The sequence below is a fragment of the Fundulus heteroclitus genome, chromosome 23 (assembly GCF_011125445.2).
Source record: "Fundulus heteroclitus isolate FHET01 chromosome 23, MU-UCD_Fhet_4.1, whole genome shotgun sequence".
Lineage (NCBI taxonomy): Eukaryota > Metazoa > Chordata > Actinopteri > Cyprinodontiformes > Fundulidae > Fundulus > Fundulus heteroclitus.
The window spans coordinates 20,828,748-20,846,460 of NC_046383.1; the positions used below are offsets into that span (position 1 = coordinate 20,828,748).

Sequence of the window (17,713 nt, forward strand, 5' to 3'; positions counted from 1 at the left end):
TTAATACTCAAAGGCTTGTGGGAATCTTTTTTTTCTCTCTCTACTTAATTTATTGCCTCCCCATGATGAAACAGCATACATTTGTTTTATTTTCTCTCACTTCTTTCTTTTTTTTATTCTCTTCTGTTTGTATTTCCTGTGTGAAATGTTAATATTCCAGTTTCCCCCTGGGTGTACAGTAAACTGCAGACATGTTTATGCTCCAGATGCTCGCATTTTAATGTGTGTATACTCCTGTTCGTGTGATTCCGCTTACCCCCATTAACACCATACGGCCAAGCAGACTAGTCTCCCTTTGGCCACTTCCATGCAACGGCAGAGCAAACAAAGCCGTTTAGTCCCATTTTGTGAACAAGCAGCTGTCTTTGTCTAATCCCATTTCACCTTCAGTTTCTGGTGTCTGTGCATTCTGCAGTGTCCTCTTTCTCTGTCGACATTCTGCTCCTTTAAACCACCCCAGGAGGTAAAAAAAAAACAGGCCCTTCTCATTAAACCAAATATTGAATTTCAAGTGTGATGAATGTTCACCGCATACTCATAGGAGTCAATGCAGCTGTAGCACCAAGTGAACATCTGTCAAATTTGAAAGGAAATGAGATTGCGAATGGGTTTCTTATGAGCCGCATGGCCGAACAGGGGAAATGGTGTCCTCAGTCAGGTCAGTTTGTCTCTTTGAAGGTTAAGGATGGAGAAAATGCAGTCTTACACATGCTTCTCTTCAAGCATAGTCTTTCATCATGATTAAGCTTTTTTTTTTTTTTTTACAATTTACAAATTTAAGGGAATTATTTTAGACTACTTCTAACTCATTCCATACCATGCATTGACAAAGATAGTTTTTTTATGATTTCAAAACTAGTCCTATGTAGAACGGTCTCAGGGAAATGTATTAGATATTTATCCCTCCATCCCCCACCTTCCTACTTCCTGTGACCTTCACTGAACTGAAATGACAGGAGGGTGGTGGGCAGGAAGTAAAAGATAGACATGGTTCTGCATGCTTTCCATGGTGAGATTTGTTACACTTTCTTTCAAAGTTTGATAAGCAGGTATTTGACAAGAGTCAGCAAACAGCACAGGAAAGGTGGTGAGGAACATGCAGCATAATAATCAAAGAAAGGAAAATAAGTCGAGTTAGGTAACACATTCGAATAAAACAGAATAAAAATGCCATAAGTTTAGGTTGTATTCATTTTAAGGTGGATTTTTTGCATTTTGTTACATTTTTAATAGCATGAGAGGTCTTGCATATTTCTGTTGTCCTTTCTTCAGGAATCATCTTCCGGACTCAAGAGAAAATAACACTCTTTTTTTAAGGCTTTGGCACAATGAAATGATCCAAACAAGATGTCTCATTTTATTTTTTTCTGTGACCCAACACGTGGCTAGTTGGAGTACTGAAGTAAAATCTTTCAAAGTCATTTTCCTTCCAATGTCAGCGATGGAAAAAAGGGGGTGGTGTGGTAATGGGAGAAGATGTGTGGACCAACAAGATTACAATATTCTGCTCATTACTCATCTCTCTTCAAAGGCTGGAGAAAGCTGTCGTTGCTTGATTGTGTGTGTGCCGCACACATTCATCAGAAGTTCTCACCATGACTTATTAATGAGATGGTATTGGCTTTCGCCTGTACTTAAGACTCAATTCCTCTCATTTTCTCTTGCAGCCCAAGGCGCCTGGTTCTGACTGGAGATACTCAGCCTCCCTGAGAGCAGGTGGTGTAATGCAGAGGTAAGCATGATATTTTCTATTTCTTTGCTCACAGTAATTCAGATTCACTGCTTACATTGTAGTCCTAAAGCATTAAATCCAAAAAATACAGCTGAATTTCATAATTGGTCTAAAAACACTTTAATATAATCAAGAGACAAAACTTAATTTAACCCCTCAGTGGATAAGCATAATTTTTTTCTGGCATATAACATAAATTGAATAATCCTTAATATTTCTGTTTTATCCCCTATAATGAATGTTAAATATTTTTAATATTAAATAATGTGACAGCAATATTGTACAAAGTTCTCTTTAAGCACAGTAGATGAGTTGTTTCATCATTGCGCACAAATGAGAATTTCGTGATGAGTCTCATGCTGTAAATAGGTCTCGTGCTGTAAATAGGCTCTGCAATCTTTTGTTTTTAAGCAAAAGTGCGCTAACACAGGCTTGATCTGACTTCAACTTCCAATTCAGATAGATTGATCATGCATAAATGTAAAACCAATCATTTATTTTACAATAAGAACCCTGCCATTTTTAGATTGAAAATGACAAGGGTGCAGGGTGTGGTTTTTGATGGCATGAATGTTCCCTTTTATAAGAGTAATGAAGAACATTGAGGGCAAATCTCATTTAATTTAGACAAAAATGGAAAATGGCATACCCTATTCTTCTGCCTAACGGGCCTCATTTTTAAATGTCTTCAAAAAGTATAGCCATTTCTACATAAATGTCTTGTGTGGTTGCAGGCAAAGCAGGTTTATTCATTCTGTGACCTGATTCAGATTTTAAATTCTTATTCCGCTGTGACGACGCCACTTATCAAGAAATGGTGGGGCTTTGCTTCAGTCATTCAAATACAAATAAAGCAACGCTCATTCCTTTTAAATCTGTTTCTAGAAATCACAAAATAAATTAACAGATTATGCAAAATGGTCTTTATTCTTGTAAATCAGTTGGTTTTAACCAATGCAACTAATTGGACGTTGTTTAGTTGTTCTTGTTTTTTTAGATCACATAAACCTAAAACGTAATACATGAATGACAAATATGAGGGCAGGGAAATTCACCTGGAAATGGCTAACTGTATACTGCCATAGACAGATGGAGGAAAGTCAGGAGGGAAGAGTTAACACCACGATGGTCAATGATGTGTGAAGGACAGGTAGTCAGGTGGAAATATGGCCTATCACAGACATAAAGACTTCTGCAAAACCACACCAGTCATTATTTTACCTAAAAGACCCTGGACACCAAATGAAGAATGATTCTGATATCATGGCATCACAGTTGCAAATGATATTAATATAAAAGTACTCATGATAGTTAAACCAATCACACATACGCATTTGCTGGCATTTCCTCAGAAATGTTCATGTCCTGAAATTTAGCACGTTTGCATTCATGCACTGTATGTGTACAGTGTGGTCCAATTGCTAAACTGCAAGATGTGCAGACCCTTACACATTATAGGAGAACTCCGTATGTGAATTGAACGACAGCTCAAACACATGTCTAAGCATCATCTGTACACAAATCATTCTGGACATTTTAATATATGCCCTCTGATGCCCTTGTCAGGTTATCATTAGTGTATCTGTTAATGTATCATCACGGTTGTTCAAATTTGTTTACAGTTACTGCTGAAACTCATGAGTAAATGTATTTGGATAAGCCTATATTAAATTTATTTTTCGGCTTCTGCCCTCAGGCATTTTATGCTGAAAAGTACCTAGGTTACATTCAAATATCAACGTAGGTACCTATTTGTCCAGTGACATAAACACACATTGTGTAAGGGACTTTACATCTTACATTATAACATGAAGTTAAGATGGTGATTTATTTCATTTCTGTTTGTTTTTTATCAAATGTTTAACACATATGTGTTGTATCTGGTTAATTTTAACATTACTCTAACATAAACTACATAAATCAGATTCATGCTGAAAACAGATGAGTGTTTGATAAAAGAATGTAGGAGAAAGTTAAAATATTCACTCCCCTGGAACTTTTTCACATGTGCTTAGTTTATAGACACAAACTTCAACCAACACAGGGTAGAGCATATTTGTTTACCAGAAGGAATGTAATACATGTTTTCTTGCACATCATGCTTTTCAGATTTTTGTATTTGTGAAAGTATTCAATCCCTTGATTATGAGATCAAGGGGTTGAATACTCATAAAAGCCTTCAGAATTATTGAATTAGTGGATAGAGTCCATCTATGTGCGATTTAAGCAATTGCAAAAGGTAATTGTCAAAGAACATCAGTGAGAAAGGACCCTTATGAAGGCCGAGAAACATACCAGGCAGCTAAGGGATAAGGCTATGGAGAAGTTTAAAGTTGTCTTATGTGATAAAACAATAGCCCAAGCTTTAAACATCTTGCTGGGTACCATTCATTCCATCAGCTGAACATAGAAAATGTATGCAACAACTGCAAGCCTCAGGGGGACGACTGTCCCCATGACCTGACAAAGGTAGGCAAGGAGATAAGCAGTTTAGATGTCCACAGTGACTCTAATGGGAGAACCTGTTGACTGGAGAACTGCTAGTTGTGTTAATCAGAAACCTATCCTTTATGGAAGAACAGCAGGAAGAAAGCCTGAGCTACAATGAATGTTTGAACTGGAGCATGTTCATTCGTTCATTCATTCATTCATTCATTCATTCATTCATGGAAATAAACGCAAACTGAAGTCAAACATCAGACCAAAATTCAATTTAGAATCTTAGGCAGGTTGAAAAATTCTGTTCATGAACACCTTCCTCCCACTGCCAGTGGTCAGAGTACCCGGTGGATCCGACGTATGTCTGCCTCATTTCTGTCAGCCTGCGCCAGGCCAGCTGTGGCTACAATGAACCTTATCACCGTCAGGGTGTGAATGTGTATGTGAATGGGTGAATGACTGTAATGTAAAGTGTCTTGGGTCGTCAGACTTCGAAAAGCGCTATACAATTACAAGCCATTAACCATTTACCATTTCCAATTACACTGAGCAATGGGGATTTTTTTTATATATTTTTTTATTTGACAGTAATACTACAACAATGCTTTAAAATACATGCAGCTAGAGCTATTGACACAGGTGGGCTGAATACAAATGCTTGCCACACTTTTCCTATTTTGAACTGTAAACAATGACTATCATTAACTAAAAAGTATACAAACTATATTATTTTTTTCTTTAAATATTTTATAGGGATTCTGTGATAGCAATAAGAACGCCCAAAGCAGTAATCAAAATGGCCTCCATTATTGGAAAATCATTTGCCTTACTGCATACATCATGTACGAATCCAGTTCAGACAATTGATAGAAAGTACATTTTATTTTTTGTGGAAAACACTAAAAAATAAATTGTAGACTTTATATGATCGTAGTGATCAGTTAAAACGTCCCTTTTTGGCAAAGATTTGTTTTAACCTTTATTTATACAGGTGTTCTCATTGAGATCCAAGATCCTTTTTTAAGAGAGCCCTTTTTCATTAAACAAAACAACAATTCTATTCAGTTCAATTAAATTGTATTTATATAGTGTCAATTTATAACACATGTCATCTCAACGCACTTTACAAAGTCAAATTGAATCAACTCATACAGACAGATTGGTTTAAAAAATGTTCCTATCAAAGGAAACCCCTAAAAAAAACTATAAAATTTTACAAGCGCAGTTACAATGCAAGTAAAGAACACATTCAGTTGAATTAAATAAACTAATAAAACGTGACTTAAATACAAGAGCAAAATGCATAAGATTTCTCAGATTTATTTTTTATTCATTCATTTGTTTTGAGACACACAGGATTAAGTAAAACTCTTATTATCGGAGCCAGGCGCTATGGATATTGTTAAGGCAAACATAGTTTTAGTTTGCAGCAGCCATCTTGTTTATGATTGTTTAACACTGCAGAGTGTGTCGTGTTGGTCAGAAGAAGGAGGGCGCTAAATTACTCAGACTGGGTGTGAAAATGTAAAAACAACCATCAGTATACATAAGCATTAGCGTTTAAGAGAAAAGTAGCATCAGAATTTTACCATTTTAATCTCTGCATGGATATATATATATATATATATATATATATATATATATATATATATATATATATATATATATATATATATATATATATATATATATATATATATATATATATATATATATATATATATAAATACCTCTCTGGTTTTCAACATGTTTTGATGTGTCTTTTTGCTTTTTAGCTCAGTGCACATGGAAGAGTCTTCAGTCATGCAGGGAGCCCAGGGAGTCCTGGTACAGAACTGGCCCACTGCATCGAGCGCTGCTGGTAAGAATCTGTGAATCTGTTCTCACCTTAAAAGCGAGACTTTAATGTTTTTGTTTGATTAGACGCACACATTCAATGACATTGTTTCAGAGAATCTTTCACTCGTAGCTGCAGTTTATCCCGAAACATACTGAACTGATATAATGAAATATCTTTGATATGATATGTGAGATTTCCTTGACCTGCCCCTAGCCTGTGCTACTCTGCCAGTGGGGGGGGGAAAGGACTGTCTTGGTGGAGATGGATATCTCTGCTCTCTGGAGCAGGAAGAGTGACAAAACAGTGAAAGAGAAAGGAAGTGAGAGACAGAGAGCAGTTGATTGGATTATCAGCAAAATGTTTATGTAGACATAAGTCAATGAGCCACAGAGGAGAAACATTAGAAAACACACTGCAGAAGAATAATAACACAATTATATTCGATCTCCGTTCAACATTGGTCTCTTGTGTTCCTTGAGCTCTACTCACGCCCACAGGAGAAGTCAGAGATTAAGGGTCGCAAGCAGTGATTTAAGTCTTTTTAAAAACTTTATTTTTTTAGTTTCAATCATTTTAAAGATTAGTATATAGTTTATCTAGAGCTTTTTTTGGTAGGACTGATTGTTTTTCACATAGCAATTTGTCCATCAAATTCCAAAACCAAATCAGAGTATTTGGTATGATATTGGAAATATGTTCGCCTCAATCAACTGCTCTACATATTATTGATCCTTTGTTTTGTAGATGTATTTTTTTTTTAGTTCACATTCAGAAAAAAGTCCATTCCACCATGATTTGACTGAAATGGACCTTGCTAAAGATGAAAAATTGTTGGAACTACATGGAGAATTGACAAAAACTCTCTTCTAATAATGTTAAAACAACAAAAAAAAATACCAAGAGATTGGGATAAATGGTCTTCCATCTTTCCAACACTTTAATAGCCATGTAACTCCAAGGTTAAAATGTCCTGAAACTGTTCGGAGAACACGCAGGGAGCTCACACGCCATTAAGAAATTCCTATGTTCCATTTATTTTACACCTAGCTTTAGAAACCAGTGAACAGGTGACTCAGTGTGAATATTTTTTGACCCATCCAGAGAGCATCCTTACCAATATCTGTGATGAAAAATAGTCTTTTTGGTACACTTTTAACCCTCTGACAGATAACTTAGGTTTTAGTTTTACCAATGATAATGAAAACTTGGGTTAAAGAGGGATTAAGACTTACTTAAATATTAGTATTAGAGAAAAAAAAATTAAGACAATGCAATTGAAAATAATATATATCTGTACAACTATACTGGACCAGGACAGCAACATTGGGTTGTGTTTGGAAGATTATTTGACATAATTAGGAAGCTGGCCGGATGGCCGTTTTAGAGACAAGGCGGTGCACTACATATGCAGACAAACCGCCCACGATAACGATTGTCTCTTCCCATCCACACTTACGTACATACAGCCTCCTCTGCTACACCATCGATTTCTTGCCTTGGCTGAAGACTTACAGCCTGCAGGCACTTCAAAACATGAGGGATAAAATGGAGAGCGAAAACAGACAAGCAAGACGGAGGGAGAGGACAAAGCAGACAGCAGTGACGTCCTTAGGGCAGATCAGTGGCTATGAGATCAGCTTGTGAGGACTTAAGGTGGTCTCATCTGGCTGTCGCAGTTAGAGAGACGACACGCTGCGCACGCACTAACCCCATTTTAACCTGAGGGCTGCCTATACCCTCTTTATCTCATTGTTGGCCAGGTTAAGAATAGAAAGAGCTGAAGGCTGCGTTAGCTTGAATGTAAATGTTAGGGTGTATTCTGGGTTCACAGTGATAGAAATATGAACACAAACAATTCCTGGTGATCAAGAGAATGAGCCGTTTTCTGACATTCTGCTTGATTACACTTTATCATATCTGGGAAATGGAAAATAAATTGAGATATTTATTTAATTTGACCTGCCAGACCTATATGAGTCATAGGCGGTCCTATTTATAGCTAAGTCCTGTTGTTTGTCAGGTAGTCTCTGTTCCTTAAGGTCTAATTTCTTTGAAGGCATTGTTTCAGGATGGGTGCCGAGCTGTTCGGGTGCCGTCTCTCCACTGCGAGCTTCAGACAGCTGACAACGCCCATGTTTTCTCTCCTCTGATTTTGAAGCTGCACTCAAAGCCTTGTGCTTTACATGCATGTCCCTTTACTTGACCGCCTGTGAGTCCAAGTGTTTTGTCTGCCGGCTTTGTGTGCAGCTCCTGCTGTGGCAGATGGTGCCCGGCCCACGCCCAGATTAGCAGAGCCACATTAGTGAAACCAGGACTAGGCTTGTTGTTCAAGTCACCCTCTCTATCTGTTCATCGCTCCATGACTTATCAACCTGTCTGTACCTCCAGTTCACAAATATGTTGTTAAACATGTGAATTATTGTGTAGAACTGAATTAAAAATATATATATTTAGAAGAAAAATATCTGTGGTGAGATTGAAAGAGACATGAAGGGTGGGTGAATGGATGACTTGCATGGAAACAGATTTAAAATAAAGAGCACTTTATGCAAAATTGGATAAGTAAAGGACTGTTTCAGAAGGAGCAACAGTGACCAAATCACACTGATTGACTGAAACAAAGTCTGCAAAGAAAGAGAGGAGGCTGAGTGAGGCGGCTGTTGCTAGGGGAGTGTGGTTAGGACCAGACAGTGGCGATAGGGAGTGAGAGAAAGCTTCTAGCATTATTCTCCATCAGCATAAGCACTGTCACCATGACTCCTACCAATGTCCTACTGCTTCACGCGAAGATGAGGTTTCCGTGGCAACCATTCATGGCCCCTGATATTGGCAGGAGTGAGAGGAAATAGAGGTGGGTGTATATAGGATGGGGTGCAAACATATGGTACAGGACAAAAAAAGGGTTTTCAAGGAGGGCAATGCGACGCTGAATAATAAAAGAGCACTGCATGAAAGATAAGACTGTGGGCAGCGTGATGCCCACAGTCACCCACAGTGTGATGCGTTTAAATAAGGAAATGGACAAGAAAACCAAGAGTTAAACTTCATTTCAAAGTGTGCTCTTTAGAAAATAGAAATTGGAGGTGAAAGTTGTTGATCGAGGAAGAGAAAAGAGGAGTGAGTAGCAGGAGAGTGACCTACTTTCTCTGGGGCGGTGGTGTATTGCAGATATGGATGCAGGTTTACAGGGTTTTTTTTGTATCATCCTAGAGAATTACACACACCTAGTGACACATTCACTATAACCTCAAGTGTAGAGGAAGGCGTTTTTTGCTGGTGCTGACAGTCATCGACTGCAATAGGCAGATTTCAAAGTGATAGATGAAACCAGACTAATGAGAGGCAGAAACTGAGATAAAAATCTTGCTGCATCGTGCTCCTTGAGAGGCTTAACCATTTGAACTTACATCTAGTTTTTGGGACTATTCCTTTATTACAGTGCCTTAAATTTAGTTTCCTAAACTCTTCAGAAATGTCATGTAAAATATAAGGGAGGAGTGATATATTATAACTGAATTGTGGATACTTAAGGCTGCAGAATCTGTCAGCCAAAGCCCATGTTATTTGGAAACCTTTTTGACTCATCCAGAAAGGTGAGGTAGAGGAGAATAAAAGCAATCTGGAATATTTCACTATTTTTTTTAATCCCTTCAGTCCATCTGCTTCCTATTTTTGGCTGTGTCATTTTCTTTTCGCTGTTAGCTTTGCTCCATCCTCTGCTGCCATTGCCTTTAAATTTCTTGCCAGTTTCCCTCCCCCTTAAAGTCACAAAAAAATAAAGCCTCCTCTTTACACGGTTCTTTTTTGTCACTGCAACAATGGTGAGGTATTCTGTACATAAGCAGATACATGCTTTCTAGACACAGAATTTCACAGTAGCATCTATATTTTTTAAGCTTGCATCAACCATCTGCTATGGGCTATTTGGGAACAAAATGCGATGTGATGACACTGACAAGAAGCCGAAATAGAAACACACGCACGGTTTTATACACAAGCAAATGCATTTGCAAGCCTTCGCACCAGGCTGGCGCCATTTTTGCCATCAGCGGCATCTTTTGTCCACTTCTACAGATTTAAGAACACATGGTAATTTATGCAGGTGCTAAGTTGTATGAAGTAAGATGCAACAACAATGCATATATATAAGTAACACATGACATGTGTTAACAGTGTAATAGACTGTTTTTAAAATATAGTCATGCACTCCAAAGCAGGCTAAAATATACTCTCTCAAAACAGGTGTGGTCCCTCTGCAGGGTTGATTTGTGAGGAATCACATCCCAGAGACCCTTTTCCCCCCCATGTCGCATTTTTTGTAGCTGCATCTATGCTCTTCTTGGGCCCTCTTCCTCCTCTTCAGAACGTTATGTAACGCTGCGCTGCACTCCTCTGTGCAACTGTCCAAGCGGCTGATGGTAGGGCAAGACAAGCGGATGAATAAAGTAGATGTGGCAAAATGGAGCTTGGGTGATTTGAGTGGCTGTGAAAACCCACTGGAGGCACAAAGAGAGTAAAGGGACATTGACACAAGGAGAAGCTGGGCCGATGACTTCAAAAATGAAATTCAAGGGGGAACATGCAGAAAACATCACAAGCTGTAATGCAATAGATTGCCTTGGCTCCCTTTAGGCAGCAGGGTTAAAATGGTCAGACAGCAAATGCAGAGAGAGAAGTAACTATGAAATGCATAACTGCCTGTGTCTTTTATGTGCTTGGTAGTTATAGCTGATGGACATGCCTTTTAATACTCGATCACATCAGTGTTACCACTAACACTGATTGGCATGATCAAGAGTCGCATCAATTGCTCAGAGGGAGGGGTGTTGGCTTACAATGCTTTTCACGCTGGATTAGATAAAAGGTCAGGGAAATAAGAGATAAACTGAAGGGGAGGGGTGGAGAGCAAAATAAGGTACCACAGTCCCAGGAAAAATAGGGTGCTTTGCTTTGGAAAATTGATAGATAAGGGGATCTCATTATCATCAGGAGAGATGGAAACAAAAGGGGGGAAAATGTAAAGGATGGAACATGATCTATAATCTATGGTCAGTATTTATTGGTAAAATCACGCACACAAATTCCGAAACACCTAGTTATACCCACATCCCTATTTCACTCGCATTAGATTTTAATGCAGATGCCTTAGAATGTTTTTTCAGATGTTATTTATTTGAATAAGAATAAAACAATGCAGTGTTACTCTGCCCTGCCTTACTCTGTTCCATCTGTCTGCTTGCAGCATGACTCATCACTCTCTAGGGTGTAATTTAGTTTATTAGTGAGAGTTTGCACATAGGCACCGCTGTCTCATCAAGTTCTCACTTTGAGCTAGACAGGTATTATTTTAGAACCAACAAAATGGATGCTTCAGAGCTTCGCCTCGCCAGTATTTTAGTATTAGTTGCTCTGATTTATTCCTTTTGGGCCTCATCTGTTTAGGCTTTACGTTTCTAGAATCAGTCTCAGACTTCTAGTAAGGGAGTCAAATAAGGACTTTTCCTATAGTAAAATAAGCGTGAATGTGACTGTTTCTGTCTCACTGTCTAAATGATTCAGTTTCTTTGAAAAGTAATTTGCTATCTGCTGCTCATAGAGACATTTCCACAGTTGATAAAACCATGAGCGATTTTGAAGAGATAGCAGAGTGGTACAAGTGAAACGGGGAACTGTTTAAATGCAAAACTGACTATATAGTGTTTAAATTACACTTATTTCTGTTGATCTTGCTCACAACGTTGCAATCAGCAGGTGATTGCCATTAGACCTAAAATTAAATCAGTTTGAGCAGATTCCAACAATTTACACTTTGCACTCTATATTTTTTTTAAATATTAAAACCAATACACAAAGTTAATGTAAAGTTCAGAAAAAAATATGTTTTAAATCCCTGCTTGTAAGATTATGCTCTGTGGGTAAGGATACAGGCCAAAACATTTTGACGCTTGTATTCTCTGCCCTGAGTAGTGCAGGAGGCCGGTCGTCCTTTACCAGACATGATTTCTTCGGGTTGGATGGAGCCGCGTTCAGTTAATCTCCCCTTTGGTAACAGCTCAGGAAAGGAATCAGAGAAGCAAAGGGAGTATGTGAGGAAACTGTGGCAAGTAGGTCATTGCTTTGCAGAGGGAAGCAAAATGGCTGCATGTCATTTTTAACAAACCGTATGTGTAAAGACAACATGATGAAGTACTGAAAACTTTCAAATGACTTGATAATGATACAACAGCTCTTTGTCCACTTGAGTTATTTTCAGTCAGATTGTTTATACATACATTTTACTGTTTTGTTGAGTCTTTTGTTGGTATATACTTCAGCAGATAAGACATATCCGTGTAGCACATCATTACAACTAAAACAAAATTTACAGTATTTATAGTTTTTACAATGATGCTCTTCTTGGAAAATAAGATACATAATCTCACTAAATTACCTCAAGTTTTATTTTTCAACACCATCTAATAGATCTAATATAAATATATTTCAAGAAATGGCGCCATGGTTGTTACATTTTGTCTGCCTGGGTTAGAAGTTTACATTCGCTTGTGGTGGGCATACCAGTCATGTTTATTTAGGGTTTTATTCAGGCATTTGAATCGAAATTTTTCAAGGATGGAATGATTATGCAGCATACAATAAGATGAATATTATTTTGATGATATTGTGGTCTTTACTCTCTGTATTCATACAAAAAAATGGGGGAAGACATGCAGCAAAAGACCTATGTAAGGAACTGAACCATGGAGTGCCGTATTAAGGACTAATATCCTCTTCTTATGTGGTAACTGCTCTGCCACTACACTATGTTTCGCCCCCAGAAGGTCAATTTTATCTAGATTTATCCATTCACAGTTCAGATGTGTGCTTGGAAGCATAGTGCTACTGAAACACTATTGTGTGCAAATTCTAACCACCCGACAAAAGCTCTCACCCTCAGAAAAAAAAAAAAAAAAAAGAAATTGGTATACAGGAATAAGTGTCCAGCCACTAGGGTTTAAATATCCTGGAATGCTAATTTCACCATTCACAGTGAAGCCATTTTCACTCTACCATGGACTGAGAAGGTTCTTACAAAATAGAAGTACCTGTTTTTAAACTCATACCTTCAAGCATGACTAAAATTTGCAGCTGTCCCCACAGAAAAGCCAAATATCTTCTTGAGAACGTTTTTGTGGTTAAAGTTTTATGTTCTATTATCTTCCCATCTTGGAAAAAGAATGTTTATGACATTCATGCCTAAGATAGGTATGTGTAAACCTTTCATCGAAACAGTAGCTCTGGGCTCAAGTGAATCTTTCTCCTGTTTCTGGAAATTTGATCTTTTCCCTCCTCAAACAGAATGTGTTGTTTGTTCGCGATAACGATTGCGGACTGTGAATAATCAGTTAATAAGTCAACCCAATTAGAAGTAGATTGGGTTGACTTTGATTTTATGAATATGCCACGCCTTTTCCTGCTATGACTTCCATTTCATTTGTAGCTGCTGATTAAATGATGACCCACTGAGATTGTCTCTTACAAGCACATGTAGTAAAGCAGTGAGATTTATCTAATGTTCAGTTAGAGGAAGAAATAAAAAATGTAGTGGTATGAGACGCTTGTTACTTATTTAAAGTAACAAGAGGCTTCACTTAATTTGTAAAATACATAAACAGAGGGACTTGCAAACAAACATCTCTTTCAATAATATAAAAATTCTGAATTTCTGTACACCAAGTCTATGATTGCATGAGAGATTTGAAATTCATCCTCAATCTTTCTGTGTTTTTCTCAGATGGTGAAGGAGGAGAGGTTTCGCCACCTATGGGTGCCGGCGTTGACAGCAACAGCTGGCACTTTCGCTACGGCCCGGGTGGTCCCGGAGCTCCCCCACAGCACCTGAAGCCTGGAGAGGTTCCTCCAGAAGCGTTTATCATTCCTGGCTCCCCGGCCATAATTTCCATCAGACAGAACCAGGGAGGGGAGGACGACAAGAGCGACTTCATCACCTTCGGAAAGAAAGAGGAGGCCAAGAAGAAGAAGAAGAAGAAGAAGGAAAAGGAGAAGAAAGACAAGAAGGATAAAGGGAAGGATGACGGCGATGAGTAAAGCAGAGAGCAGAAAATGCATAAAATGGCTACGGAGAAAAGGGGGTTGTTAAAACAGAGGTACCAACCAAAGTTCACTGGGCAAAATGAGAAAATTTTATTCTGTTATCCATTAATGCTGATAAAGTTTCAAAGCTTTTTGTCTCATGATTTTGGCCTTACCAAGATATAGTTTACCTTCAGTTACATACTGATGTAAATTATTTATCTTGCCTTTTATACGATTAATGACACAGCAAAAGAAAACGATTGTTGGGTTTTTTTTCTCTCCATGCCCCAATGTGCCTACGCACCCTGAGTCTACTTTTATTATCCTTTTGGAAGTGGAAGCCCCAGTCTTACCCTTGTGTTGTTTTTATTTTCTCTTTTAACCCACTGGGCACGTTGGCACCTCTGTCTTATCCCCTCCCCAACGACAATGTGTAAAGATTTCTCTAATCGAAGAGACCAGTACGTTGAACAAGAACAACCTAAAGCTGTGCCAGCCAAGGAAAAAAAAAAAGGAAACATGAAGAAGATTGACACAGATGCATGCAGTCTGGAGCTGGACACACTCTACTTGTAAATAGCACAAACAAGAGTCACTGAAACTAAAGGCTAAACTGACACTGCTGCAAATTCACTGGTAATTACCAACAGTGTTCCCTGGAATCTCAATGAAGCCACATGCGCACACACTAACGCATTCAAACATGCAAACAGCGTCTTATTACCCATGAGACAATGGACACAGGAAGCACCTGAGGCCTAGCAAGAGGTGGGTGAGGGAAAATATGAGAGAAAAGACTGGCTTAAAACTGGACACTGCAAGTTCCTCGCCCTGCACAGTCACTTCTTTAGGGTGCAGATGTACATCAACTCTCTCAGGATGGAAGCAGAACCATTTGCAATTGCTCTATATTTGCTTTGAGGAGAAACAATGAGCTTTATCTTCTGCAAGAGCCCCAACTGAGGAGTCAAGAGACCCCTGGAAGGATGGAGAAAAGATGGGGAGACGGTTCACGTTCTCCGGACCATCACAGAGGGTTGAGTGCAGCTGAGGTGGCTTTATATAGTGGACTCTGAAGATACCTTACAGAGTATTTGGAGAAATTTTGATATCACCTCTTCTTCTCCTCCTTTTTGCAGCAGCAGCTGAATGCTTTCTGCTTTGAATGTTTGGTAGCAACCAATCCTTACCTGACACCTTGAGTTTACAGATGATCTCCTGCTTGTATTTGTTCCCGGCCGCCACAAAACCAAAATTTATTGAAATCACTTTTTATTTGCTCGTTACCCATCCTGCTGACAGCCTCTCATGTAAAACTTGTGAAATGTCTTCTTTTTGTTCTTTTAAGAGATTCAATAATTCCTGTTCTGGTGTTTTAGTTTTTTTTTCTTCCTCTTCTTCATAGCTTTAATTGCTTTATGCTTTACATGCTCACCTCACCTTTATCCTCAGACACCCACTCGACCCCCTGCTCTGATGGCCTGCTCTGAACATTGTGGTGTGCTGAGAACAGCATGGAGTAATGTGGACGAGGCCCAGGGAGAACCAAACAGGGCTCTGCACCCTGAACCCTTGTCAGATGCTTCTCAAGTGCAAAATGGTTCAGTGCTTTTAACTTGTGTATACTACAGTATGTGGTTCATTTCCTGTTTGTAGATAATCATGAGAGGAGGCATGGTGGGATAGGGCTGATTACAGGGACTGTAAAGAAATGGGATAGAGTGAGGAGTGATTTAGAAAAAAAAAATGGATTCACCAACTTGATTGTTTAGGAACATTAGGTCACATACTAGCTTCTATGTACGCTGTAAATGTAGCGTAGACTTTTCAGATTGTCTGAACAGTAGTTACTGAAACTTGAGAAATATTGGGCACATGGGGATTTATTCCCTGAGCTTTATCCCACCAACTCTTCTCGCAGACGGTTTTTGAAAAGGGGCACGCACGTGCCTCAAGACCTGCTTCTGTTGGTTACCCTCCCGTTGCCTGTAACTTGTTGCCACGTCCCAAAAGTTTTGCGGATCAGTATGACGTCACTCCATTAAGTGGCTGCTGCATGTACTGCTCTACGGAAACAAACACTATATAGAGAAATATATATATAGATAGATTGCTCTGATTTTATTCTTTTGTATCATTATTATTTTTTCTTCATTCTTCGCACAGGAAATATCTGTATGTACTGCTGTCGCTGCCAAGCATCTATGTACCACAATGTTCACCCTCCACAGATGTTTTATGGCATCCACTAACCCTCTTTAGGTATTTGTAAATGATATAGTGTGATACCTTTCGATTGCAAGTTTATTTTTCTCTCTTTTTCCTACAGTGGTTTTGCGTTTGAACACAAGCAAAGCAAGGAAAAAAAGTTTTAAAAAAGCGAAAGAAAAAAAAACTATCACTCTGTCTCTGGCTTTGACATGACAATTTAACTCTGTATTATTGTAACTGAAATATGTATGATTATATGAAGAGCTATCACTTCCCTTTCACTATCATTATAATAAACAAAAATGAAAGAAAAAAAATCCAGTGAAAAAACAATTAAAAGCAAACAAAAAAAAGGGTATATGTTAGTGTATTCCTGTGTTTAGTGAGTGTTCATGCTGTCATTCTTTCCCGATGTATGGTGGTGAACTATGGTGGCCATGCGCTGTCCTGATTGGACTAGCGGAGATATGTTGTAAAACCTTTTTTGTACACCTTCTCATCAACTGTAACAGTGAAAAGTAGTGGATTTCATTTATTTCATTTAGTTTTCAAGCTTTTTATTTTACCTAAATGGAAACAGTGGTAATGTGTTTGGTTTAAAAATCACAAATAAAATTTTCTTTCTGATGCGTATATTTGGGCTAATGTTTGTGTGTTATGGCTCTGTTTTTTGCACACCTACCTATGAGAGCAGCTCATAGGAATAATAGGCTATTATTGAATTTAGATATGATGCATTGAAGGCCAATTTTAAACATTCTAAATACTTCAAGAAGAAATTCTTTTTTTTCTCTGTTTTGGTCCAGGCTTGTGAGGGGAAAAATGGATTAGCTAAAGGATGCAAGGCTGACAAGCACTCTTGTACCGCACACGCTAATGTCACACTTCTGTTTGTGGACTAACAAGCAGTCGGAAAGGATCACACCATGCAGAGATGAAAGACGCACACAACAATCTGCGCAGCTCGGCCCTTCCTTTCTGCAAGCCTTGTCGCAGATGGTCCAAACAGTCCCATAAGCAAACGAAGCTTCCAGACGTGCGATAATTTAATTGAGTGGCTAAATAGATTTATGGGGTCTCAGCAGCTAAGTTTGTAGGAAAGAGCAAATCAAATTAGAGACATGAGTCATGACAGTCTGGGAGGTATGGGGGAAATGAAAGATTGATGATCAATACTTTTAATTGGTCATCTACTAAATCATACTGCTTCATAGTTTCTTGTAGGTAAATTGAAACTGTGGCACCCGACTGATTTGCTATTTGCTTTCTACAAAAGAACGATAACAATCACGAGTAAGGCTTTTCTTCTGACTGAAGCTCCATCCGACAAGTAATACTGCTCCTGCTCTAAAAATATATAAAGTGAGATAAGTCCCCTTTCCAGTTTTGACTTTCATCTTTCATTCAGAGATGGAAGA

The 17,713-nt window shown here is 38.5% G+C and overlaps 1 protein-coding gene across 14 annotated transcripts in view; it reads left to right on the forward strand.

Annotated features, from left to right (window-relative positions):
* The window catches only part of LOC105920159 (protocadherin alpha-C2), a 164,343-nt gene extending 147,415 nt beyond the window's left edge, over positions 1 to 16,928 (forward strand). For all 14 annotated transcript variants that reach the window (XM_036127267.1, XM_036127268.1, XM_036127265.1 and 11 more), the window contains exons 2-4: positions 1,668 to 1,732; positions 5,947 to 6,032; positions 13,783 to 16,928. In XM_036127267.1, coding sequence (XP_035983160.1) covers positions 1,668 to 1,732; positions 5,947 to 6,032; positions 13,783 to 14,096 — 465 coding nt within the window. In that variant the 3' untranslated portion in view covers positions 14,097 to 16,928. The remainder of the gene's footprint in view (positions 1 to 1,667; positions 1,733 to 5,946; positions 6,033 to 13,782) is intronic.
* Positions 16,929 to 17,713: the final 785 nt, after the last annotated feature.